Below are 26,644 nucleotides of genomic sequence, written 5' to 3'. Positions count from 1 at the left end.
GCTTACATATCAACTTTTTGAAAAAAAAATTTTAGGGTAGAAAATCAGTTTTCTTAGGTCAATCTGATGGAAGTTTAATCTAAAAAAATCAACTGGGCAATATTTTTAAACATACAATTATAATAAAAGTACACTTTGTAAATACATACATATGAAAAATATAGATTCACTTATTTTAGAAGCTAGGTCTTTCAAGTGCTGTAAGCTGCCAACATTCTCATTCATGTTAAATACTTACAGGTTTCAAGGGGTTTGTTCTAGCAAACAAACAAACAAAAAAGTAGGTCGAGCATGGTGGCTCATGCCTGTAATCCCAACACTTTGGAAGGCCGAGGTGGGCAGATGGCTTGAGGTCAGGAGTTCAAGACCAGCCTGGTCAACATAGTGAAACCCTGTCTCTACTACAAACACAAAATAATTAGCTGGGCGTGGTGATGGGCGCTTGTAATCCCAGCTACTGGGGAGGCCGAGGCAGGAGAATTGCTCGAACCCAGGAGGTAGAGGTTGCAGTGAGCGGAGATCACGCCACTGCACTCCAGCTTGGGCAACAGAAAACTGTTCTTCTCAAACCTGTCTTTTTATGGTTTATAATCTTTCATCTCTGATTCATATATTTGAATCTTTCTTTATCAATTTGGACCTTTAAAAGTACTTATGTTGTGGCTTTTTTAGAGGGCGGTACTATTTCAAGTTCCATTGGCTCATTCCATCTGTGGATTTTCTTTCCTAGTGATGGAGTTCCTCACATATTTTATACTTTCTTGATGATGAGCTCCTATTTTAACTGTAATTTTGTATTTTTAAAGGTTCCAAATAGGGTCTGAGTTAGGAAAGAATCTCTTATGATGTGGTTTCTAAATGGCCTCTGCCCTGACTACAGAGTTTGTTGATTGGGAGACAAATTTCTGGCTTAATTTCTCAATGGAGCTTGGGGGTTCTGAAGCATTTGGATGATGTGAATTTGTGTTCTGCACTGTCATGAGCCATGAGTCAGGATTCAGGATCTGTGGTTCACACCACTTCCTCCATCAAGCAACTTATTGCCTGCTAGCACTCTGTGCCAGCAGAGGAGGTTTTTGCTCATGAAGAGGTCAGCACTTCCCCAATTTCAGGTTCAATGCCAAGAGTTCATTTTCAGTTTCTTACTCTACAAGAAGACTGAGGGCTCAAGTCCTGACCCAGAAGAAAACCCATGTCCTTAAAGTGTTTAACCAATTCTCACTAATCACTGTAGCTGTAGGTTTTCTTTTTATTTCTAGCTTCTTAGCTTCACTGTATATTACATTAAAAACAATAATTTTTTTTTTTTTTTTTTGAGACGGCGTCTTGCTCTGTCGCCCAGGCTGGAGTGCAGTGGCACAATCTCGGCTCACTGCAGCCTCTGCTTCCTGGGTTCCGGTGATTCTCCTGCCTCCGTCTCCTGAGTAGCTGGGATTACAGGCGCCTGACACCATGCCTGGCTAATTTTTGTATTTTTAGTAGAGACAGGGTTTCGCCATGTTGGCCACGCTGGTCTCAAACTCCTGACCTTAGGCAATCCACCTGCCTTGGCCTCCCAAAGTGTGCTAGGATTATAGGCGTGAGCCAACACGCCTGGCCTCCCTTTTTTTTTTTTTTTTTTTTTTTTTTTTTTTTGGAGACAGAGTCTTGCACTGTCGCCCAGGCTGGAGTACAATGGCACAATCTTGGCTCATTGCAACCTCCACCTCCTGGGTTCATGTGATTCTCCTGTCTTAGCCTCCCAAGTAGCTTGGATTACAAGCACACACCACCACATTCAGCTAATTTTTTGTATTTTTAGTAGAGACGGGGTTTCACTATGTTGGCCAGACTGGTCTGGAACTCCTGACCTCATGATCAGCCCGCCTCAGGATCCCAAAGTGCAGGGATTACAGGCGTCAGCCACTATCCTTTTCATACATTTCGAGCATGAGGGTGGTGGTTGTTTTCAAGTTAGCTTAGTGCTCCATCTTAATTGGAAGTCTGCTATTGTTTGCTTGTTTTTTTTTGTTTTGGTTTATTTTTCAGTCAATTCAGCTTTCTTTTTATGTATTTGGCTTCTATTTCTTAGGGATCATATCTTCTGGCTAGCCGATATTCAGAATGCCAATTAGAAAATATATATATATTTTGAGCCAGAGTCTTGCTCTGTTGCCCAGGCTGGAGTGCAGTGGCATGATCATAGCTCACTGCAGCTTTGAACTCCCAGGCTCAAGGGATCCTCCCACCTCAGTCTCCTGAGTAGCTGGGACTACAGGCGTGTACCACCACATCTGGCTAATTAATTTTTTTTTTTTCCAGGAGAGATAGGGTCTCGCTATGTTGCCCAGGCTGGTCTTGAACTCCTGGCCTCAAGCAATCCTCCCGCCTTGGCCTCCCAAAGTGCTAGGGCCACAGGCATGAGCCACTACACCTGGCCCAATTAGAAATTTTTAAATAATTTCAATTGTTGCTGGTAGTGAGTCATCTTCAGGGATGAACTCTTCTTTTGAGTCTTCAGGGTGCTGATTCTTTTTCTTGTTCTGTGATGTTTGTCATAGTTTCCAGAATTATTTGTCCTTCAGTGAGTAAATTAGATCTAGGTTTGCTAAGGAACTCTGTGTGTGTGTGTGTGTGTGTGTGTGTGTGTGTGTGTGTGTGTGTGTTAGTTCAACCGATTTGGGCACCTGGACTCCTACATCTGGACAGCAGGTGGGTGAGTACAGACCAATTGGAGAATCTGGTAAGTATTCATCTAAGTGAAGCTCAGTGAAACTGTGGAAGTATTGCCTTCTACCTTTACTGATGGCTTTTCTGAAAAACTACATGAAAACTACAAGCCACCGTAGGCTTGACCAGAAATGCTTCAGTTTCAAAGGCATTTGCATTTGCTGTCGCCTTTGACCAAGCCACCCTTCCTCCAGAGAGTGTCAGCACTCATTCCCTCATCTCTTAAGATTTTGCCCAAACATCATCTTTTGTCGGCACCTTCCCTAAAAATTCTTTTTATATCTCTAATCTCTTTTATTTCAACCCTGTTTCCTTTCTCTTCATTTCGTTTCCTTTTTCCCCATCACACTTATCACCTCTCAACACACTATATTATTTACTTACTTATTCTTTGTTTTGCTTACTGATGCAACCCCAGTGCCTAAAACAATGCCCAGCACAGTGTTGATGTTCAATAAACATTTATTGATAAATTGAATGAATAAATGCTTTGCCACTAGGGTTCTTCTTTCTCCTACCCTCCCCTACAGAATTTGTGTATGGGCCTTCATCTTTTGGAACGTGTGATACAGTATAATTTTCCTTTAGTTCCTGCTGTCTACATAGGAGTTCTAATCCTGGATAAACACAGAGTGTTACTGATGATGGGGTAGGAAGAGTACCTAAGAACAGTTTAGTGTCTGACCTGAATGAAAGGCCTCTTCTCTTGATCCACCAGCAAGATGCAATTTTGAACCATAACTTGGGCCCTTTATATTTTAAAACTCTTGATACATATCATCAAATTATATTCAGAAAAGTTATGCCAACATGCCAATTTCTCTTTTCTCTACAGTCTCATTATTAATTGATTAATTATTATTTTTTTGAGATAAGGTCTCACTATGTTGCCTAGGCTGGTCTCAAGCTCTGAGCCTCGAGCAGTCCTCTTGCCTCAGCCTTCTGAGTAGTTGGGATTACAGGTGTGAGCCACCAGACTTGGCCATTGTCAATTTAAACTAAGGAGTAGCTACCATGCATAGTGAATGCACTCCTAAGGTTAAACTCTCAGTGTTTCTTCTCAAAAGTTATCCTAAAAAGGAAAGAATGCCAGATGGTCTTTGAGTCTATTATTTATTGCCACAAAAAAGTACAGTGATCACAAAATATCACTGGTATTTAACCATGCACTTTCAGTGTTGATGTCTCCAGGGTCAGCTGGAGGTTGGCTGGGTGGCTCTAATGATCCTGGCTGGGTTTGCTGAAGTACCTGGTGGTCAGCTGGCTGTTGGTTGATCTAGCCTGGCTCAGTTTGGCCCCCGACATCTCTCATTCTCCTCTTATTCCAGGCCTGCTCTCATGGTGATAGCACAGCAACAAGAGAGAGAGGGCAAGCTCAGCCGTGCAAGTACTTTACATGCCTCTGCTTGTGTTACACTGGGTGGGTGGTTCAGGGAATGAGTCAGAATGTCCAACCACAGATGGAGGTGACTGCAAAGTTACAGGGTAAAGGGTGTGGCTTCAAGGGGGCTGAAGAATTGCCCTTTTATGTGATCCACCACAATCTTAGAAAAGAGTTACTTCCTGTTGTCATTTAATTTTTCCTACTGAAGGAATAAGGTTGGAAAAAGGGAAGAAGCTCTTTTTATGAGTGAATATAAAATTCTGGACAGGATAAAAGCCAGGACCCAATTTTTATCACATTTAAAAAGTAATAGGGATTATATAACAACTGTGTAAGAAAAAAAGAAGACTCTATAGGATGTACTCTTTGGAATAAAATGGAAAGAAATACCAGTTCTTGGGCATATATAACTTGCCCAATTATTTGAACAAATTAATTCTAATCTGAACAAGTTTTAATGCTAATTCAATCAGAAGTTCCAGATATTAAAAAAATCTCTTTGTAACTGTATTCTCCCAGCTTCAAAAGATATGAGGATTCTTAGGCTGATTGAGTCACCTCTGCTCATTTCTCTGTTTACTGTTTCCGAAAAAAACGTTTCCTTCTTTGTGATATAATACATTTAAATTATTGTTCCCATTTTTATACATGCTCAAATTCTGTCTCCATCTGAATTCATGACTGCCCATCCTTCCTCACCAGCAGAGACAATTGCTCTTGTTCCCTTTTCCTGTAGCACATTGCTTATTATTTTTTAATGGCATCATATTGTACTCGGGAGCCAGGGTTGGCAAGTTGGGTCGGGGAGACTACTCACACTGGAATCAGGAGGCAAATCTCAACTGGAGGAGAAGAATGCATCATTTTATTGTTAGACCATGAGCTCCCTGAGGGCAAGGACTGCCACTGACCCCTGTGTCTGGCACAAGACCCAACATGTAACAAGTATTCAATAAATGGTTACTTGAATGAGGTGGTGTGTGGTTGAGTGCTCAGGCCCTGGAGCTGGCTCCTTGTTCTCAAATCTTGGCTACATTGTTTACTAACTGTGTGTCTTTGGGCAAGTTAGTTAACTTCTCTATGCTTTTTTTTTTTTTTCTTTTTCAGCTTAAAAGAGGGCTATACAGGTAGCTATTTCATAAGATGATACATAAAAGGCATGTCAGAATTTATGACTGTTCCTATTACTGCTGGAGGCTCTTAGGGAAGGAGGATGTTACAGATTGAATCACATCCTCCAAAGAAGATATAATGTAGCCCTAACTTCACCCAGTATCTCAAATGTGATTCTATTTCCTTATTTGGAGGTAAGGTCTTTACAGAACTAATCAAGTTAAAGTGAGGTCATTAGGGTTAGCCCTAATCCAATATGATGATGTCTTCATAAAAAGGAAAAATGTGGACACACACACACACACACACAGTCACACAAAGATGAAGGTAGAGATCTACAAGCCAAGGAATGTGAAATACTGCAAGAAAACCACTGGAAACTAGGAGAGTGGGGTGGAGCAGATGCTTTCTCACAGCCCTCAGAAGAAACCAGCCCCCGACACCTTGATCTCAAACTACTAGCCTTGTTTAAGCCACCCAACTTGGGGTTCTTTGTTCTGGCAGCCTTAGCAAACTTGCACAGAGGGGCCGTGGAAACCAGCAGCCCACATCCTTCTTTGGTGACTGCACACTGACCGTGGATTCCTGGCATCCAGTTGTACTCTTTGAGCTTCCATCTCTTCTGCATACCTCATGCTCCTGGCACATTTTTGAATGGTTATGCCAGGTCCAGGAGCCCAGGACCCCACAGGATATTTTGTGACAAGGCAGTAGTCTTCAAGATAAAACTCGGTGACCTTGACATCAACTATTCTATTCTCAGATCTCCAAGGTAAACCTGTTGGACAAAAGTGTCTAAGCCTATTCCCAGTCATAAATGTGATATGTAATTCCTGCAGCGCTGATAAAGGTTAGCCTGATCCTCCATAACTCCCTTCACTTATTCTTGTAGAGAGCCATCCTCTAAACTGTGTCTGGGGCACAAGCTATGTGTGTCACTTTTCCCCTTACAGTACATAATTAACGAGCTGTCAGCATATTAATTGGAAAAGTTTGGCCATAGAAATCAGGAGACCTGGCCGAGTGTGGTGTCTCACACCTGTAATCCCAGCACTTTGGGAGGCCAAGGAGGTGGATCACTTGAGATCAGGAGTTTGAGACCAGCCTGACAGAGATGGGGTTTCGCCTGACATAGCTGGGCATGGTGGTGCACACCTGTAATCCCAGATACTTGGGAGGCTGAGGCAGGAGAATTGCTTGAACCCGGGAGGGGAGGCTGTAGTGAGCCAAGATCACGCCATTGCATTCTGGCCTGGGCAACAACAGTGAAACTCAGTCTCAAAATAACTAACAACTAACTAACTAACTAACTAACTAACTAACTAACTAACTAACTAAAAGAAATCAGGAGACTTGAAGTCCAATCTTGATTTCAGAGTAAGATTAAAGCAGAATACTATACGCCTCACTATAAATGATGATCTAGTTCAGATTTTCTCTTTATGCCTTAGAAGAAAAGTGATTTTCAGTTAGAATAAATCTGAAGTCAGCCCAGCACGTGTAGAAAAACCGCAGTATCAGCTGGGCGTGGTGGCTCATGTCTGTAATCCCAGTACTTTGGGAGGCTAAGGCAGGTGGATCACCTAAGGTCGGGAGTTCGAGACCAGCCTGACCAATATGGAGGAAACCAGTCTCTACTAAAAATACAAAATTAGCCGAGCGTGGTGATGCATGCCTGTAATCCCAGCTACTCGGGAGGCTGAGACAGGAGAATTGCTTGAACCTGGGAAGCAGAGGTTGCAATGAGCCGAGATTGCACCATTGCACTCCAGCCTGGCCAACAAGAGCAAAGCTCCATCTCATAGTAATAATAATATAATAATAATAAAAGAAAAATGCAATACAAGATGCCTCTCTGTCTCCAAATCAGTCCGTCAGGTTTTTCCTTCTCCCAGTCCTCCCCACACTTTTTCTTTTTTTTTTTTTTTTTTTTGAGACACAGTCTCGCTCTGCCGCCCAGGCTGGAGTGCAGTGGCTGGGTCTCAGCTCACTGCAAGCTCCGCCTCCTGGGTTTACGCCATTCTCCTGCCTCAGCCTCCCAAGCAGCTGGGACTACAGGCGCCCGCCACCTCGCCCGGCTAGTTTTTTGTATTTTTTAGTAGAGACGGGGTTTCAGCATGTTAGCCAGGATGGTCTCGATCTCCTTACCTCGTGATCCGCCCGTCTCGGCCTCCCAAAGTGCTGGGATTACAGGCTTGAGCCACCGCGCCCGGCTACTTTTTCTAATAATAGAATATTTTCTTTCTAAAGAATAAATCAGCTTCTGACCACCCAGTAAGAGCCACATGGTTTGTCTTTTAGAGGCTTGGAAGGAGATCATGCTGTTTTCATCTTGGGAGTCTGTGATACGAGCCATAGGACACAATATGTTTGTCTAGTGGTAACCCTTGTCCTGGGATGACACTAGGTGTTAGGCTGTAGCCTGAAGCTTTCAAAGAAGCATCTCCATAGCTAGGAATGTATATAAACCAGTGCACAACTGGTTTACATAAAGGGCACTTAAAAAAATGCTGCCCGTGTGGTTTGTTTAGGGTTCTTATAGGTATACACAAGGAACTTGCTACAAAAGCTCTCCTCTTTATTCATGAATTTGTGAGCACATATTATGCTTTTTTGGTAGATAATATTTTTCTTGGGACTTTAAAAAAATCATAGCAGCTGGTAGCCTTCTGTGTTGTCTTATTGCTTACATCCAGTGAGAGCATAAGGCAGGATACAGATTGTTATGTGTTGTCCTAGACTCCCGTTTGCAATAAGGAGCATACACAATGCCATACCAAAGTGAGTTTATTGACATTCCTTGAAGATGGTGTGATGGAAGAGAAAGCGCGGCCTGAGTGACATTTCTCTTGTTGATGTAAGCAAAATCAGCCCAGTAACGTGGACTTCTCCTGCTATTGACTAGAACAGACTTTTGAACAAAATTGTTGTAGACATTTCCTTAGATAAATTGGAAGCTGCAGGAAGTAGGCTAAAGGAACAATATTTACTCTATATACTACCTCTAGGCACCTTTTTTTCTATTAGAACAAAGGGACTACGTGTCGCTAACAGGAAAATAACACTTTCTCTTTTGGACCATTTATGATGGCTGGAACATCCATCCCAGATTTTTATGATATAGTATTGCAGTAGTTTTAATAATGAACACTGAAGTACGTAATAATAATAATAATAATAATAATAATAATAATAAAGCACCACATTTGTTATGTAAAGTTCTAACTACTTTCATTTGAAAGTGTTTCATCTTGACTGGGAAAATATTTGTGGTAATTGAGAAATTTCTGAACCCAAATTTTGGACACATGGTTTGACACATGGACTGACAATGTGATGGATGTAATATTAAAACTATCCTGGAAAACTCAGCCATTGGCTTGCCACACAAATATACTTACTGTTCAAGGACATATGGTCATGTATTAAAAGAAAATTTAGGTCTTGCATGTTTAACGTCTGCTCCCCCAAATCATATGTCTCTTTTTCTTAATTTTTTCACCACTCTCTCGGCATCTTCACAACCTCCAGTAATTTATATACATAAGAAATTACAAAGAGTTCAGTAGATTTAGAATACTTCTCCTGACCCCACAGAGTCAATTTCCATTTCTAGGATTATCATCTTCACACTGTAGAATAAAACATTTGTGATATCCATGGAATTATTATTATAACACTTTATAGATTTTTAAAAGCATTTTTCGAAGGTTGTAACATAAATCTTCTCTTATTTATTGCTCTTGTTTGTCCCCTGATTAAAGGTGTTACACTCTTACTAAAACCAAATCTAAAAGATCTTGTTTTAGGGAGATTGTGGCTTATAAATTTATAAGTGATTAATTTTGCAATTTGCCTCCATGGAGAAAACTCATGCTTAAAAAAAAATTACAGGTGGTAACAAATAGATCTGTCTGCCGAACTATATAATTTAGGGTGGTTTACACCTCCACGTAAGTGAAATTTAGTTCTATAGCTATTTCATTTCATATACACATTGAATGAAAAATTATATATAATTTAAACATCAGCCTTATAAATAAGGTAAACATGAATTTCCATAACTTGTTTCTGTGTTCCTCTTCTCTTTGTTTTTCCTCCTTAAGGATTCTATGCAAGATTGCAATAAAGTATTACAAGCTTCATCTTCTTTCTGGTGACCGTGACATCAGCATTTCTTCATGAAATTTTGCATTTTTGTGAAATAATGTTCCTGTTATGCTTTGTGGGATAGATCTAGAGCTGTGACATCAGCAGTGCTGGTGGATAAGGAAACGTTAGTTGAAAAATCATGTATGCCAAAGTTACCTATCTATATATAATTTCTGAGATACTGCATTCTTTTTGTATATGGTTAGAATAGATATTAATTAATCTAATTAATAGATTAATTAGTTATTTATATAAATTGTAAAGCTCTCCAGGAGCCGGTCCATCTTGTAAACAGCTTTCTCCCTTTCCAATGCCTGACAAATAATGTAAGTACTAGAAAGAGACTGCTTGAATTAATGAGTATTTACATATGTATAATACCAAGTTCTAAAGATAAAAGATGCCCCTATATTAGAGATGCTGTTGCAAGAGTTAGAATAAGGGTATGGTTCAATTATTTGCATAGTCCTTATGTTCTGATTTCATAAATAAAATAATAGCTCCATTGGAATCCATTATTTTTCAGATGCTGAATGTGTACTGAATTTTACATATCCCTCAAATTCTTTATCATATAACTTACACATTCCATCCTGTCTCAGTAAATTCTTTTTAGACAATAAAAGGCTAAATTTCTATAATGTATACTCCTTGATTGACACCGGACACATCGCTGCAAAGGGTGCTGGGCATTGTAGGTACTTCTTACTAAAAGAATGCTTCTATTTTTATTTATTTATTTTTGAGATGGAGTCTCCTTCAGTCACCCAGGCTGGAGTGCACAATCTTGGCTCACTGCAACCTCTGCTTCTCGGGTTCAAGCGATTCTCCTTCCTCAGCCTCCCAAGTAGCTGGGACTACCAGTGAGTGCCATCACACCTGGCTAATTTTTGCATTTTTAGTAGAGATGCGGGTTTCACCATGTTGGTCAGGCTTGTCTCGAACTCCTGACCTCAAGTGATCTCCCCATCTTGGCCTCCCAAAGTGCTGGGATTACAGGCATGAGCCACCGCTCCCGGCTGGAATGCTTTAGAGTGTAGGAAACACAAATAACACAGTGTCCAGACACAAACTGGTATAATGAGCCAATAGGCTTGGCTTCATAGGAAATTCACTTTGTCTTATATTTCTCCCTTGTTTTAATATGGAAAACAATAATGTGACATTTAAACAGTCGGGTCTCTTGAGCTCTTCTTTTTCCCAGTGAAGAAAAACACTTTCATTTATGACCTATTTCAGACAACATGGATAACAACGTTAGAAAAATAGCAAATGACCATTATGGTTGGGTTTATTTCAAATGTAATTGAGAGGTTAGGCTGTCTTTGGAGCCTGCAACTGTTTTTCTGACAACATGAAGTTTTCTGAGATATGTTTTCACTGAATGCTAAAAGAAATTGGATATTTATTTTGACACAAATCAACGTGCCTTTGGGGTGTTATGTTTCTGCCCCAGGAGGATTACTATGGGTGAAGCAGAAGTACTGTGTTGCCCTTGATCCCTAACAAGCACCATCACTCTCTGCAGCTTCCTAGTGTGGTCCCGATGGACAATCGAATGTAAAGGAACTTGAACTCCATGATTAAGAAAGGAAAAGGAAAAAAGAAAACGTGAAAAAAACCAATATCAAAGTTTAAAAAAAGAAGGGTTTGTCTGCCAAGCAAACAAAAGTCATGGCTTTAACAAAAGTCATGGTATCATCTACACATTTTTTTTCCTTTATGAAGAACTGTGGCTAGACTAAACAAAATAGAACAGTACAGAACTCAGGGATTCAAACCAAGATAATATGTCCTTCTTCCCTTTCTCCAGTTGGCATTGCCACATTCTACACAAGACAATGGGGGCTGAAGCCTCATTCTTCATGCTACATCATCAAGAAGGTTTCTTTTTTGGACATGTGCACAAGTTTGTCCTTCTTGTGGTGTGAGTATTCACTAGGAATGCTCCCCCTCCTAAACTTCTCTTGAGTTGAGCCCACAATCCCCGCAACCATTGGGATGCATTGCATCGCATAGCAGCAGGTGTTTTCTTGCTGTTGTTAATCGTTGGGAGTGTCATATTTGCACCGTGTGTCTAGGCTAGTTCCGGCTGATGGGACTGGTGCCACATGTGAATCATGAGTTGAATGTATAAAAATTTCAGCTTTGCCACTGTTGTCCTTTGGATGGATATTATGCACAGGGGAAAGTAGATAGGAAAACAAAGAGTTGATCAGCTCCTAGTTCTGGAGTTGGTTGTTAGAAATTATAAAAAATGGTGGCTCTGCTCAGAAGACATGGGCATATAAAAGCTTGGAGTGCTTAACGCTCACATTTTCCCTTAAATGATAGAAATGGAAGTAAACATTTATTACCATTTGGTCAAGTGTAGCTTAACTTGCATTCATATTTCATTGTTAGTAATGGAGGTATGTGGAGATATACACAGACCTTGAGACAGCTGTTTTTTTTAATATTGCATACAGGCTAGCAGTTCATTGAAAACAGAGGAGAGAAGCCTGAAGGTTAGATCTTAGAAGAAGGCAGTTCTTCATGCACAGCTTTTGTCAATCCTGATTTGGTTTGAAAATAAAAATCATGGAATACCAAAATCAAAGGAGAGTTGATTAAGGGAAAGGGAAAAGGGATCATCCCAGGAAGGGTGATGTCACTGGCCAGGAAAATGTCAGGCGAGGTTCCATGTCCTCACTCAAGTCCAAAGGTGCTGGTTTCCTCTACTGCTGTTAACAGCTTTTCATACAACATGGAGTACGAGGGATACGGTGGAAGATCCAGTCGGTTGAAGCATGTGTGTGCCCTGAATGGGGAGAAGAGATCGGTGAGAGTGTTTGTTTCGATACAACTGGTTCTGGATCTGTGACTGTCTGAAGTTGTGATTCCAAAGGGAATCAAAAGTGAGCAGGACTGTGATTCAGGCCCACCATAAAACATTGCACAGTAAAGAGCCATATTCCTCTAGAATGAATAGACCGGTGGAAGGAATGGAATAACTAAAAATGGGTTGTTTGCATTTGCAAGCAAACCAACTACACTAGAATGACACTAGCAAACTGATTATAAACTCTATGGTATCAGCCTGATTTGCAATTGAGTTATACATTTTGATGTGGTTGATGAAGGAGGCAGAAATATAATTAGTATTGAAGGATTATATTCCTAAGTCTTCTTGTCCAGCTCTGATTTCTGAGCCTCTGTGAACCACATGCATCTATTTAGAGGAACCTGAGATGGCCTGGAATTCTGAGATCCAGTTCTCCATTCAAGTCAAGTGTGCGCTGGAGACAAGTCTGACTCCTCTACCCCAGTAGAACCCACAGAACCTAAAGCCGAAGTGCTGCATTTCCAAGAAAAGCTGCCCATGTGAGCCAGTCCTCCCTGGATGCCTGGAGAGTCTTGGCACCCAGGGTTCTATTTTGCTTCATGTGCTTCCTCCTGCATGGCCAGTGTCTGCCTTAGACAAGGAATGTCTTCCTCGCCAGAGGCTAACACCTGGACCTGGAAGACTCATGTGGGTCTCCAGTAGTGGGTACAAGAAGCCCAGCACACATAGATTCCCTGCTGTGGAGCCTTGAATCACCTGACTAGCTGCTCCCTGCCAGTAGTTCTTTGTTTCTACAGAAACTTTGGCTGATGCCGAGCCTGTACCATAGTAGGGAGAAAGGTGGATGGGTGCAGGTGAAAGTTCATTTCCTGCCTTTTCCTCCCTAAGAGTGGTGTGTTGCAATGGTGTTTTGAGACACCAACCAGCACAGAAAAGGGCATTCTAAAATCAAATCAAATCAAATCAAATCAAATCACAAAACAAACATACAAAGAAACAAACAAAACTAAACTCTCTTCATTAGAGTTTTATTTGGGATATTAAACTCTTCTTTTCATTACAAGATCCCTAGGGGACTTGTGTATTATTCACACCTTTGTTTTAAAGTATATAAATCAGAGTATCAGATCACTGCCCAGGCTGATGCAGCACTCAGGTTATGGGGGGAGATCATTTTGGGAATGAGGAAGATGGGAAGAGGAAAGAGGGAAGGTGGGGCTTCCTGCCCAGCGAGAATCTAGGGAGGATGCTGGTATTTTCGTTTGCCCAGCACCCATTCCTCCTCCTGGCAGTCCTTGGGGAACTATCCCTAACCCCTACCTCCCTCCTCCCTGTCCCATCCCCGCTCAAGCTCCAAAGGCAGGCATAGGGTAGTAGAGTGTCTGGTCTTAGGCCTTAAAGACATAACAGGGAAGAAACATACGAATAGAGATTAGCAGAATTCTTAGACTATTATCTAAGATTCATACAGGCCTTCCTTTACTTTAAAAGAAAATAATTGAAATACTTTATCTAGATGTAAATATTTGAGTGAAAGGGAACTCAATAAATCGAGTAGGATGATTACAGTGATTTCTCTCTATGTTAAAAAGATTGCAACGAACTAGAACATACATTGCGCTATGGCTAAACAGGCGAAGTAGGGCAGAGAAATCCCAAGCATGCTTTTGGAACTAGCTGAATTAGCCAGGGGCGAGATAGGAGCAGGCATCATCTTCGTAGTTTTCTTGCTCTGGTCATTTTAACTGGCACTCATGAGTGGAAATATTACAGAAAAAAAAAATCATCTTTACAAATTAGTTGGAACCAAATTAATTCTGTAAAAGATCATTTCTGGGAGTAAACAGAAAGCATTGGTGAATAGCACCTAGTCTGAACACCCACGGTTTCCTTACTAGTTGTTTTTATTGCATTTATTTAGAGCCTTGGTGAACTCCCTTAGTTTGTCATCTAGAATGAATGAACACAATCAAATCATGATCCAATTCAGCATTCCTAAGAGCTCGCCATCCTCCAGGTGTGGTTCTGACAGCACCGAGTGCCGCTTACCTCATTCCCGTGCACCAAACCAAGCATTGCCTGGTGGTGTGGGGCAGTGGACGGCAAGAAATCAGGGCTTGGAAGACCTCTATGCTGACCCCAGTCTAGCCACTTACCAGCTTTATGACCCTGGAAAAGTCAGTTAATCTTCCTGAGCCTCAGTTTTCTCACTTGTAAAGTGGGGATAATAATATATGCTGCGTGCACCTCAGAGAGTTATGGGGAGGATCAACGCTAGAACACACGTAAATGCGTTTTGTAACCTGTGAGTCATCATTTAAACATAAGATTCTCTTAATAATGCAACCATGATTGTGATAATGATTTGGGGAACCGTGTCATACTTGTGGCAACTGAAGGCTCTGGGGTTTTGCACATGACCTACTGGCAGGTGACTCACTCTCTTCTCACACTTGGTACGACGGATGTTTTGGAGATCCGCACAGGTCTTTCAGTTGTGTCGAATTTCACGCCATTAATGTCAAGCTAGGGTTCCAGCATTTTGAGATAATTTTGGATTGGGTTGTGCCAATCCCTGTATTGTTTATCCTTCTAACTGTGTCATCTACACAGCTGATCTCCCTGTCTCCTCTATTTTTTCCATGTTATAGATTGAAATGTTAACCAACACAGGGCCAAAGAAAGTCTTGCTCCTCTCTACTAGAGACCACTTTAAGGTTGGCTAGAAACACACAAAAGAGGCAGCAGTCACTCCTCTTTGCTGCCAATTGTTCGGTCGGTTATGTAAGTTGTGTCTTCCCTTCATGCCAGTCTTCTTCTACTGCCTAACTATAGCCTTGTTCTCTTCAGATAGGCCTTGCTCTCTTCCCTGCTAAATTTACTTTTTCAAGTTTGTCAGTGACCTCTTGATCCCTAAATCCAGAAGCCTATACTCTACTCCCTCCTGCTCCAGCTCTTTAAAAACATTTGACAGCTCTTCCTCTAGAACATCTTCCTCCTTGGCTTCTCTTTGGTTTCTCAATAGCTGCCATTTTCTCTGCTGAGCTCCCTGATGGCACCCTCAGGCCTCCTTTGTAGGTCCTCTTCTGGCCTTAGGTACTAGAGAGCAGCATTTTTCAGCTTGGCACGATTCATTTTTCAAACTGGATAACTCTTTGTTGTGGGAGTTGTTTTGTGCATTGTGAGATATTTAGCAGCATCTTTGGCTTCTACTCAATAGACACCAGTAGTACCCCTTCCCCTCAACCAAAAATGTCTCCAGATATTGTCAACTGCCTCCTGTGGGGAAAGAGGGGTAGAGTCACCTTCCCTAGCCCCACCTCGAGAACCATTGCTACAGAGTAAACCAACTCCTAACTTAACCAGGCCTCCAACTCCACCCTGGGCCTGGGCTCAGTTTACATCTGCAGTGAAACATGTTCATATTAGAATTTCGTTTGCAACTTTTAGGCCAGTTAATTGCCCATGACTCATAGCTTTGATATCCCTGGTCCCTGCCCCAAAGGTAAACCCAAAGATTCTCCCCTCTCCTTTATTCTATCTCCACACTGCCCAGTGCTACTTTGACTCTGACCTAGCTTCTGTGCTTCTCTTTCCTTCCAAGCCTTTCCTCTGTCCTCCTTTGAGCTCTTGTTCAAAGTAAAGAAACTTTGCCACCTCCTTAAGCTCTTTCCAGATGCTGCCTCCAGGTCCTAGTGTCCCCTTTCCAGTCCTCATGGGTGGAAACTGCTCACTGCCCCACACGCTCTGACGTGGATGGACATTCTTCACACTCCCTGCTGTCAATTCCATGTCATGACTTTGCAAACCTTGATCCGTTTCCATTTCTTTGAATCTCATGTCATTTAAATAATTTATTTTTAAAACCATAGGTTTTGGCTGGCATTTCATTTTAATGAAATAGGATAGAGTAGAAAATAGATTTTATTGCAGATAATAAGGGTAAAGTGCTGTTCTGAGGAACTTGAGTTTCAGATATACACACACATACGTGCAAATGAGTACATGTCCTGAGTTGTGATATAAAAGGCATTTCTTTCTATGGACTATGGTTTAAAAAGCTTGAAAATCAGTGATCTAGATAGATCTTTGGTTCCTTCTGATCCTCTGAACTTCTAACTTATTATAATTATTATCTGGCACTTTGCTTAAGTCTTCCTTTCCATTTCAAGTCCTCCTACCAGACTGTGTGGCAACTAAGTCCACAGGGCTGACAGGGTGAACACCCAAGCCCCCAGTTCCTTGACCTCAACTCCAGTGACAGTCCTGCCTCTCATCTGCTTCAACTATGAAATTATATCCTAGAAGGCCCTACCCTCAAAGTCATTTCTCCTGACCCTCACACATCTTTTAGCAGGCAGGGACTTGGATTGACACAAAGGTTTTAGGTAGTCTGGGCTATGACCAGGTTTTGCTGTGGCGGTGTCTGGCGCTCTCATCTGGGAAGCCAGTTGCCTTTCCTTTCTGCAGAGGGAAGACCTGAGGAAAGAGCGGAAGGCCGCCTCTCCCAGAGTGCAGGCCACATGCACTGTGGCTCGCAGTACCTGGGAAGCCCATGCCACCCGGGGTCTGCTTTGCTTCCTGCCTGCTCAGGGGTTCCTGCCACCTGCCATGGCCAGGCCAGGTCTCCAGAAACTGGAGACAGTTTCTGGAAGTCAGAGGTTCTTTCCTTCTATCCACACATAGATGACATTTTTTTACGTTCTTGGATCTTCAGACACTGTCCAAGGGAGACTGGACAGGGGTCACTATTCGGGGGTTATTTTCAGTGTCCTCTTAGAGGCATTTGCTTCTTGTCCCAAGAAGAGGTCCCTGCTTCCCCAAGAAACCATCTCTGGGGCTTGTGGTGCAGCAGCCCTCTTAGGGGTGCCTTGGTCCAGATATGAAGAACCTGTTCATAAGCCCAGTGTCTGCCTTAGAAGTTCTCTGTGTGGGTTAATAATATTAATGTATATTTCAAAGCTTCCAAAGCAAATACAGAAATTACATTCAATCTGTGACCCCAGATAACAGAGGCAATGACTCCCATTTCCTAAATAATAGAGACTCCTCAGCACAGTCTTTTCTTTTTTCTTTCTTCTTCTTTTTTTTTTTTTAAATTTAATTTGATACAGGGTCTCACTCTGTTGCCCAGCTGGAGTATGGTGGTGCAATCACAGCTCACTGCAGCCTCGGCCTCCTGGGCTCAAGAGATCCTCCTGCCTCAGCTTCCCAAGTAGCTGGGACTAAGGGTGCACGCCACCATGCCCAGCTAAGTTTTTAAATGTTTTGTAGAGATGAGGTCTTGTCATGTTGCCCAGGTTGATCTTGAACTCCTGGGCTCAAGCAATCCACCTGCCTTAGCCTCCCACAGTGCTAGGATTACAGGCGTGAGCCACTGCGCTCAGCCAGCAGGGTCTTTTGTTTGTGGCTCACCAAACTCTTTCTCAACTGCATCCCTGTGATGATGTTCCGGGCATCTTACCCTCTGCACTGGCCGGCTGCACCTTCCTGAACATGTGCTGCCATTCCCTGCTCTCAGACCTTGCATGTGCTATTGCTACAGCCTGGAAGTCCCCTTCTCCCTATTCCTCATCTCCTAATGTTCCCCTAAATGCCAGTTTCTTTGTGGCATGTTCTCTAGGCAACTCGATTAGGAGTCTCTGTTTCACACTCTTGCAGCATGCTGCTCTTCACCCTGTGCTCCTCTGATTCTACCTTGTGCTGTGATTAGTTACTATCAGGCCGTGTTCTCCCTAGATTGCAGGTTCCCACGGGCAGGTGTGTGGTTGTAGCTCAGCCCCTCCTCAAGCTGCATGCTGTAGGGGTAGGCTCTCCTCAGTGATGACTCAAGCTGCATTTCTCTAAAATAAAAGCAAGATGTTTCCAAATAACTATATTATTGAAATCTATCATTCAACTTAACAAATGGAAATTCTGCCTTTTTAGTCTGCTTTTCTTGCCAGACTTAAATTCACTAGGTTTAGCTATTGGTGGAGCCATGCAAACAAGACAGACCCTTGGAGCTGAGGGTCTGCTGAACAGCGTGGGTGAAGCCAGGGCTGAAGCCTGCACCAGGGTGTTCAGCTGTCATTAACCAGCTGGGGCACGCCCACAAATGCTGACTGACACCAGGCGAATTGTCCTTGGGGAAAATCTGGGAACGCTAGATGAAAGCTATAGTCCAGTAAATCCTTCTGCAATAAGGATTTAGCAAAAGTGTCTGGGTGGCCATGTAGAAATAGAGCTGAGTTAAATGCAAAGCTTCTTTAGAATTAGAATGTATCCTATTAACAAAAGATAATAGGGGTCAATCTTTTCTTCTGTCTGTTGCAGCAGTGTTTCTCACTACAGCGCTATGCGCCACTGTCTCTTCAGTGCTTCCCGATTAGGAATGCACTACCCAAAGTGGCATAGAAAGGATTCAGGAAGTGCTGGGATTAAAACTCACAGTGCAGGGAATTTCTTCTGTAAAACTGCCTGGAGCCTCAGTGTCTTCTTTTCCACATTTATCCCACAATAGATGCGCTTTCTAAATAGAAGTCACCATAGAGACCCAGAGATACATGTGGTCTCATCCCCACATGTTTTAAAACTTGGTAGGAAAAATCCGACACATCACGAATATATAATGATCCTATGAAGTACTAAGAGATACGCTGCAGAAGTACCGATACGATGCTCGAGGGGTTACTTCCAGGTTCCAGCTTTTTAACATTAATGTCCTTGCCTCTGCCCTCTCCTGTGTGAGACATTCATCTTTCAATTAAGTTGGGCTGTGAGAGCATCCCACGACTGACACATGGACCAAGATATTACAGCTGAAATACCATCAGTCATCAAACCCTCCCTAAGAATAATATAGCCTCAATCCAAGTCTCAGAGCTACCTCACCTTCACCTTTCCCTAATAACTGCCATGACAATACTTTGGGTGACCAGAAAGAATTCCATCCCAAAGGATGGTCACTCAAAATCAAATAGCAAAGTATACTTTGCCCTCTTCAGCAGGTTTCCCCGAAGGCTGGCAGGAGCTCTGTACCTGGGGAGAGAGGTAATTTTCCCCCATTTCTCTATGCAGAAGCGCCGAAGCCCATTGCTCCCACGGAGGGCTGCGAAGCCTTCGTAGGGTACGCTGGATGTTCCCGTGACAAACTGCAGTAATCTCAGCCTCTGCTCATTATTGAAGCGCTCCACTGCGGCCCAGAACCAGCGGATCACAAGATGCCCATCGTGGTAACCTGCACGAGGCAAAGGGAGGGAGGAAGACAGGATGCGGAGAAAAGAGGAAGGGGTGAGGAGGGGGAGAGAGATCAAACACATCAGGTATGATAGGAACGGAATCGCGGATTTTGATCTGATTTCTCTCGTGATGGCCTTTAGAGAGGTCTAAAACAATTTGTGCAACTAGGTCAAGTTTTAGAACAAGAGTAGATTTAGAAAATAATCATTTTATAAAAGGACTTTATGTCCTGAGGGATGTTCTCAGAGATGTCTGCTTTTTATTTAAACAACTGGGACTCCACTTAAAATGCCCCTGCCTGACATAGGTGTAGATAAGGAGTAGAAGGGCCTGGTAGAGACCAAGGGGCCCATGAACACAATATTGCATCATGTTTCCTTTGTTCTGCTGTCTTAACTCTTGGCAACCACATACCACGGGAGAGTCTAGGACTTACCAGTCTAGGCTGGAGGTGAACAGCCAGTTTGGTGAACAGGAGATCCCAGGCTCTCCCCTTGAGCAGCTGCTCTCATGCCAGCCCTGGGTGGATACATGCTGGGCCCATGGATTAAGTACTGGGTCCCTCTCACAGTTAACTGGGGAGACCATGCTTGGATATATCAATTAAATGATTTGCCATTGACTGCAAATGCAAGAGGCATTCAGAGAGAGAAGAAATCCATGTGTGCCAAGGTAGAAGCAAGGAAAGCTTCAGAAAGGAAGTGAAGCTACGAGCAGTGTGTGAAGGGCTTGTGCAAGTGGAGGGAAGGAGGAGGGTATTCCTGGCAGGAAAAATAAAGAATAACAAGAACGAGGAGGAAATATGCAGGCAACTGTAAGCCACTGGAGTAGAGGCGTGTCTGGTGAAGGCAGGAAGGAATATTTCTGGGGGTGTTATGGGGCCCTAACAGTCAGGCAGAGACTTTTTTTTTGAGATAGAACCTCGCTCTGTTGCCCAGGCTGGAGAGCAGTGGCACAATCTCGGCTCATTGCAACCTCTGCCTCCTGGGTTCAAGGGAACCTACTGTCTCAGCCTCTTGAGTAGCTGGTTCTACAGGCATATGCCACCATACCTGGCTAATTTTTGTATTTTTTTTAGAGGTGGGGTTTCACCAGGCTGGTCTTGAACTTGTGAGTTCAAGCAATCTGCCTGCCTCGGCCTTCCGAAGTGCTGGGATTAAAAGCAGGAGCCACCATGCCCAGCAAGGCAGACAGCGGTTTTCATACTCTACCAGTTTTATAATATAAGAGGCTTTGCGGGGCTGAGTGTACTGGGGACATGAGGGAGGCTGAGGTGATGCCCCTAGCTCACTCTCTACTGTATTGATGGATTTCTCTGTGGTATTTTAAATGAAGAGTTTTGAGGCTAACAAAACCCTTCAAATCTAGAAGTCATAAGGAACTTGTTTTGTGGGTAGGGAAGTGGCCCAATGAAAGCAATGTTTCAGGAAGACAGGTCTGGCAGTGTGCAAGGTGAGTAGTTAGGAGGGGTTAGACATTAGCTTTAGTAACGGCCACGGTTAGAACTGTGTTGTGGCAAACTAGGATTGAGGCAGAGAGGGCTCCAATTCTGTAGGAAATGAGACACCCTTCCCTGGAGGCACGCATGCTGCTCAGGAGCTGGGTCCTGGATGGAATGTTCTCTGTAAGCCTCTATATCAAGTTAGGCCAGAGACTCCACCAATGTGAGAAGGATGTCGCCTGAAGGAAAGTTCAGGTTGGGAGTTGGAGAAAGGCATGTACAAACTCCTGCTTTGTACTGAAGTAAGGCCAAGCTTTTCGTAGTCTTCAAAAAGTGACGAATTATTTATACATGCAACGGAATGTTATTCGGCTATAAAAAGAAATAAAATAATGAAACATGCTACATACAACATGGATGAACTTCAAGTAGGTTAAGTCAAAGAAGCCAGACACAAAAGACCACATTTTGTATGATTCTATTTATATGACGCATCCAGAATAGGCAAATCCATTGAGACAGAAGGCAGATCGATGGTTGCCAGGGGTTGGGGGAAGGGGGCGTAGGAGTGAGAGCAACTGCTTAATGGGTACAGGGTTTCCTTTTGGGGTGATGAAAATATTCTGCAAGTAGCTAGAGGTAATGGTTGCACAACACTGTGAATGTACTAAATGCCACTGACTTGTTCGCTTTAGTCAATTTTATGTTATGTCAATTTCACCTCAACAAAACAATCTTTTGGAAAGTGCTCAGTTCTATTTGTGATAATTATATCATCACAGCTTCTGCCCACTTACCTCCCCGGTACTCGGTGTTATTCCGCCAGTCATTTAGGTCGATTTCCGCGGTGCCAGCTATGACCAGCTCCAGTTCCCTGGCATCAAACACGGACACCAGCCTCGAGTCTACAACCTGAAATGCAGGTTAGGCTTCAGTATCCAGGTCCAAACATGTGGAAAGGCTATGTTCATTATTATATTTATGTGGGTTAAACTGGGAAACTCACCATCACTGGCAATACTTTTTTTCAGTCTGCAATCATTTTTAACTCAGAAATTATTGCTATGATCTGAATGTTTATATCCTTTTCCTTCCCCAAATTCATATGTTGAAACCTTTACCCCGGAGGGAATTGTATTAGGAGGTGGGGACTTTGGGGGGTGATTCGATCACGAGAGCTTCACGCTTTTATTAAACAGGCCCAAGAGATACCTTGTATCCCTTCCTTCACATGAAGACACAGGGAGAAGGTACCATCTATGAACCAGAAGGTGGCCCCTTAGCAGACACCAAATCTGCTGGTACCTTGATCTTGGACTTCTCAGCCTCCAAAACTGTGAGAAATAAATGACTGTTGCTGTAAGTCACCCATCTCACAGTATTTTGTTACAGCAGCTCAAAGGATGATTATTGACTTAAATATTTTAGAACACAAGCCTTCATAAGCAGGGAACAGAAAAAAGAATCCCATGCTCCACCCCTAATGCTCCCTCTCAGAATGATTTTGTAAACAAATCTGACTTGACTTTCTGCAGTCACATTGAAATTTTCAAATAACATTGCATTTTAAAGGCAAAAAGTCCACATCACTTTGAAGGACATAGTAGCTATTAGTATTACTATTTCACTTAAAATGTAGTCTTTCACATGCAATTATGACTTATTTCCTAAAATTTAGCATTTGTATTAAAACGACTGCATTTTCCATCCCTTCTCAAACCATGACCCTAAGATTAAAAGCCTCATGCTCACTGGACTGAGCTAGCTGGGTGCAAATTTGTCTTTTCCTTCCCGTCTTCTCTCACTTCTTTCCTCCCTCCTTAGATATCTGGGAAGACTTGTTTTGTTAGGGTTCTGCATTCTGAAGAGAAGGTATCGAGATATCTGGGAAGACTTAGATATCTGGGAAGACTTGTTTTGTTAGGGTTCTGCATTCTGACTTTGCATCTCGGGTCAAATGTACCAGGCACAACTGAGGTCCTGTGGTGGAACCTCCTTTAATCAAACCAGAGGTGGACGAGACCATGGCCAGTGCACTATTCCATTCTGGCAGGGAAGGAGAGTCTTCCATGACCCAAGACCTGAGAAAACATTTATAGCCTCTGGTTTTTAAACTGGAGAACTTCAAGGATGTCATAGGATGTCTAGCGGCCCTCCCTGTCTTCCTCATTTACCACTCAGCATAGATTACGTGGCACAACGTGATGCTATAATGAAATAAAATTATAGCGATAGTGGACAATATCCCTCGATACCTTCTCTTCACTTATTTTTGTTTTGTTGAATGAAAGGAAACACCACCTGCACATATCGCGAAGAGATGCTAGATGTTTTCACATCTGGCACACCAGGGTCACATGCCAGTTGTTTGAAAGCATTTTTCACCAATAAGAGTTGAGTTTCCCAGAGAACTATGACCCCTCAGCCCTCCACCCCAAGAAGGTCCTCAGTACTCCCTGGTGAGGAGCACTTGCTGAGCCTTGACTGCCCGCCTTGACTCTCTCTGTCTGTTCTCACCACTTGAGCTGCTGCTCCCCCAGGGAGCCTGGAGGATGAGGCCCCATGAAGCAGCGCCCTGGCCACAGCTTGCCTTCCCCAGGCCACCGGGCCTCACCTCGTAGAAGCCGCGCACCAGCGCCTCGGTCTGCTGTACCACGCCGCGTTCCACCCGCCACTTCACCATGCGCTCAATGTACTCCTTCTTGTTCTTCTCCGTCACCTGTGTGTTGGCTCCTCCAGACTTCAACTCCCTTTCCGTGACCTTGTAGGAAAACAGAAATATTGCGATGCTTGTCAGTTCAGCTTATCTCTCAGGGAGATGCTTGTCAGTTCAGCTTATCTCTCAGGGAGGCACACCTGTATACCAAAAGTCCTCTACAGGGCATTATTCGGCATTATTACCCCTGGAGTCTTTTTTCCTTTCTCAAGGTCACTAAAAAGGCTCTGGCTGTTTTAAGCAGATTGGAACACAGTGGTGCAATCATAGCTTATTGCAGCCCTGCATTCCTGGGGGCAAGTGATCCTCCTGCCTCAGCCTCCTAAGATGGGATCACAGAGTCGCCACTCTGCCTGGTTAATGTTTTTTTTCTTCTTCTTCCTTCTTTCTTCTTTCTTCTTCTTCTTGTTTTTTTTTTTTTTTTTTTTTTTTTTTTTTGGTAGAATGTGGTCTATGTTGCCCAGGCTAGTCTTGAACTCCTGGCCTTAAGTGATCCTCCCAACTCCGAAGTATTGGGATTACAGGCGTGAGACACTGCACCTGACCTCTAAACAGATTGTTAAGCACCTTGGAAGGGCTACAGTTTTTGTTCTATACAGAGGAAACAAGGTTCCTATACTCAAGAGGCATAATGGAAATAAAAGGAAAATGTGCTAGGCTGTCCCCAATGGTGAAGCTGAATGTCTCAACGCTACAATCACATACTTGATGCCCCCAAATCTCAATGACAGCAAATTCTTAACAGCCATCAGCTTCCACTCCCACAGCTGGCCAGAAGACAGTAGACTTCTGGCAGAGGGTGGGGTATAATATTACACAGCCAGGGCAGCCTGATCCTGGCAAGGGAACCAGAAGCACGTAGGCACACACAGCAAATGGCGCTGCCACTTGTGTGATGATGCATGTTTTGTTAGGACATGCTTGAGTCATCAGGGAAGACTATGATCTGTGTGCCATCTTTCCACAGGCAAGAAGGTAGATAACATACTAGACATTAAAAAAAATCAAAATGTGTTCATGTATGAAGGGGGTAATCTTCAGTCATCTTAAATTCACTTAAGCGTTCACTGAAATGCTCAATGCTGCAAGACAAATGAGGCATCACTGGATTAGTTACTGGTTTAAGGAAAAAAATACTTGTATGTTTGGCACTTGTGGACACATGTACCTAAACAAAACAGTCCATAAGTAATCTGATGGTTACCTTTTCTTTTATCACTTAGGTGATCAGCGCTAATTATAAAATATTGGCTAACGATAAAATACTTGTTACCACCCAGCATCCATATTCTTTGGGATGTCTGATTTTTAGCTGCCCAGTTAAAGACTTTATTTTCCAACCTCCTTCACAGCTAGGTGTGGCATGTAAGTAAATTCTGTCCAATGGGATGAAAGCAGAAGTGTTTGGCACCGTCAGGAGGCCTCCTTGAAGGGATGGGCTGTGTGTTCCTTTGTCCTGCTGCATTGAACACAGTCGTGATGGTTGGGATGCTGTACTCATCTGGGCTAAGAGTGCGGGGCGCCTATCCTAGTGATAGCAGTGGGGAGACCTGGAAGGAGCTTGATCCCTGAGGATTTTATCAAACAGCGCTTTTTTTGTTTTTGTTTTGAGACAGGGTCTCACTCTGTCACCCAGGCTGGAGGGCAGTAGTACAATCTTAGCTCTCTGCAAGCTCTCTCTCCCAGGCTCAAGCGATTCTCCCACTTCAGCCTCCCAAGTAACTGGGACTACAGGCACATGCCACCACACCTGACTAATTTTTTTTATTTTTAGTACAGACAGGATTTTGCCATGTTGGTCAGGTTGGTCTTGAGCTCCCGGCCTCAAGCGATCTACCCGCCTTGGCTTCCCAAAGTGCTGGGATTATAGGCATGAACCACCACACTCAGCCTAAACAGGGCTTTTATGTGAGAAAAAAAAAAGCTTCTATTAATTTCAACAGGGTCATTTTTGGCTTCCTCACTAGTAGCTGAATCTAATCCTAAAGCCTATGGTGTCTTTCACCTGCATCCGTCTGCTCTCCACTATCTAACAACTTGACAAAAGAAGGGCTGCAATTCAATCTTCTAAAACCACTCATTGTTCTTGGTGACCTCCTTTTGAAGAGAAATGGGATAAACTTTAAACAGGTATACAGGTGACCCTTGAGCAACATGGATTTGAACTGCATGGGTCCACTTGTACATGGATTTTTTTCAATAAATATATTGGAAATTTTTTTGGAGACTTACAACAATTTGAAAAAACTTGCAGATGGCCTGCATACCTAGAAAATTAACAGAAGCTTTTTTAAAATGAAAAAAAGAGTTAGAAATGTCATGAGTCCATAAAATATATGTAGATAGTAGTCTATTTTTATCATTTACTAACACAAAATGTACACAAATCTATTATTAAAAAGTTAAAATTTATGAAAACTTACACACACACTTAGAACCTGTACGTGGTGCCACTGGCAGTTGAGAGAAAAGCAAACTAACATAAAAATGCAGCATTAAATCACAACTGCATAAAATTAACTGTAGTACATACTGTACTATTGTAATAATTTTGTAGCCACTTCCTGTTGTTTTTGCGATGAGCTCAAGTGTTGCTGATGAACAGCCTCTCTCCAGTAAACTGTGTATCACAGTAAAAAGTGATCTCTCTTGTTTACTGCATATCTTCCACTGTGTTTAAGTGCAATACTGTGAACTTTGAATAACATCATGGGACCCATACGAAGGGCCACTAATGATGCTGGCAGTAATCCCAAGAAGCAGAGAAAAATCATGATATTACAAGGGAAAATTGAACTGCTTGATAGGCACCATAGATTGAGGTCTGCAGATGTGGTTTCCCATCTTTTCGAAACAAATGAATCTAGCACAGGGACCATTGTAAAAAAAGAAAAGGAAATTCATGAAGCCATCACTGCAGCTATGACAGCAGGTGTGAAAACCTGGCACTTTTTGTGGAGTACCTTTTTATATCATATTGAAAATACAGCTTTTTTTTTTTTCTCTGAGACAGAGTCTCGCTCTGTTGCCAGGCTGGAATGCAGTGGTGCAATCCCAGCTCGGTGCAATCTCTGCCTCCCGGGT

General features: G+C 42.8%; 1 protein-coding gene across 2 annotated transcripts in view; it reads right to left on the bottom strand.

Annotated features, from left to right (window-relative positions):
• Window positions 1–7,975: 7,975 nt before the first annotated feature.
• Window positions 7,976–26,644, bottom strand: part of HECW1 (HECT, C2 and WW domain containing E3 ubiquitin protein ligase 1) — a 461,143-nt gene continuing 442,474 nt past the window's right edge. The window contains exons 25-28 of one of the 2 annotated variants that reach the window (XM_010381578.2): window positions 23,459–23,605; window positions 21,642–21,756; window positions 19,203–19,401; window positions 7,976–12,158 (exon numbers count right to left, since the gene is read on the bottom strand). In XM_010381578.2, the coding sequence (XP_010379880.1) occupies window positions 12,047–12,158; window positions 19,203–19,401; window positions 21,642–21,756; window positions 23,459–23,605 (573 nt within the window). In that variant the 3' untranslated portion in view covers window positions 7,976–12,046. The remainder of the gene's footprint in view (window positions 12,159–19,202; window positions 19,402–21,641; window positions 21,757–23,458; window positions 23,606–26,644) is intronic. The other variant, XM_010381577.2, reaches the window with a different exon arrangement.

Source organism: Rhinopithecus roxellana, chromosome 6 (assembly GCF_007565055.1).
Source record: "Rhinopithecus roxellana isolate Shanxi Qingling chromosome 6, ASM756505v1, whole genome shotgun sequence".
In the NCBI taxonomy this organism is placed as follows: domain Eukaryota; kingdom Metazoa; phylum Chordata; class Mammalia; order Primates; family Cercopithecidae; genus Rhinopithecus; species Rhinopithecus roxellana.
Note: the sequence above shows the minus strand (reverse complement) of the source record. Positions and strands in the feature narration are given on the sequence as shown.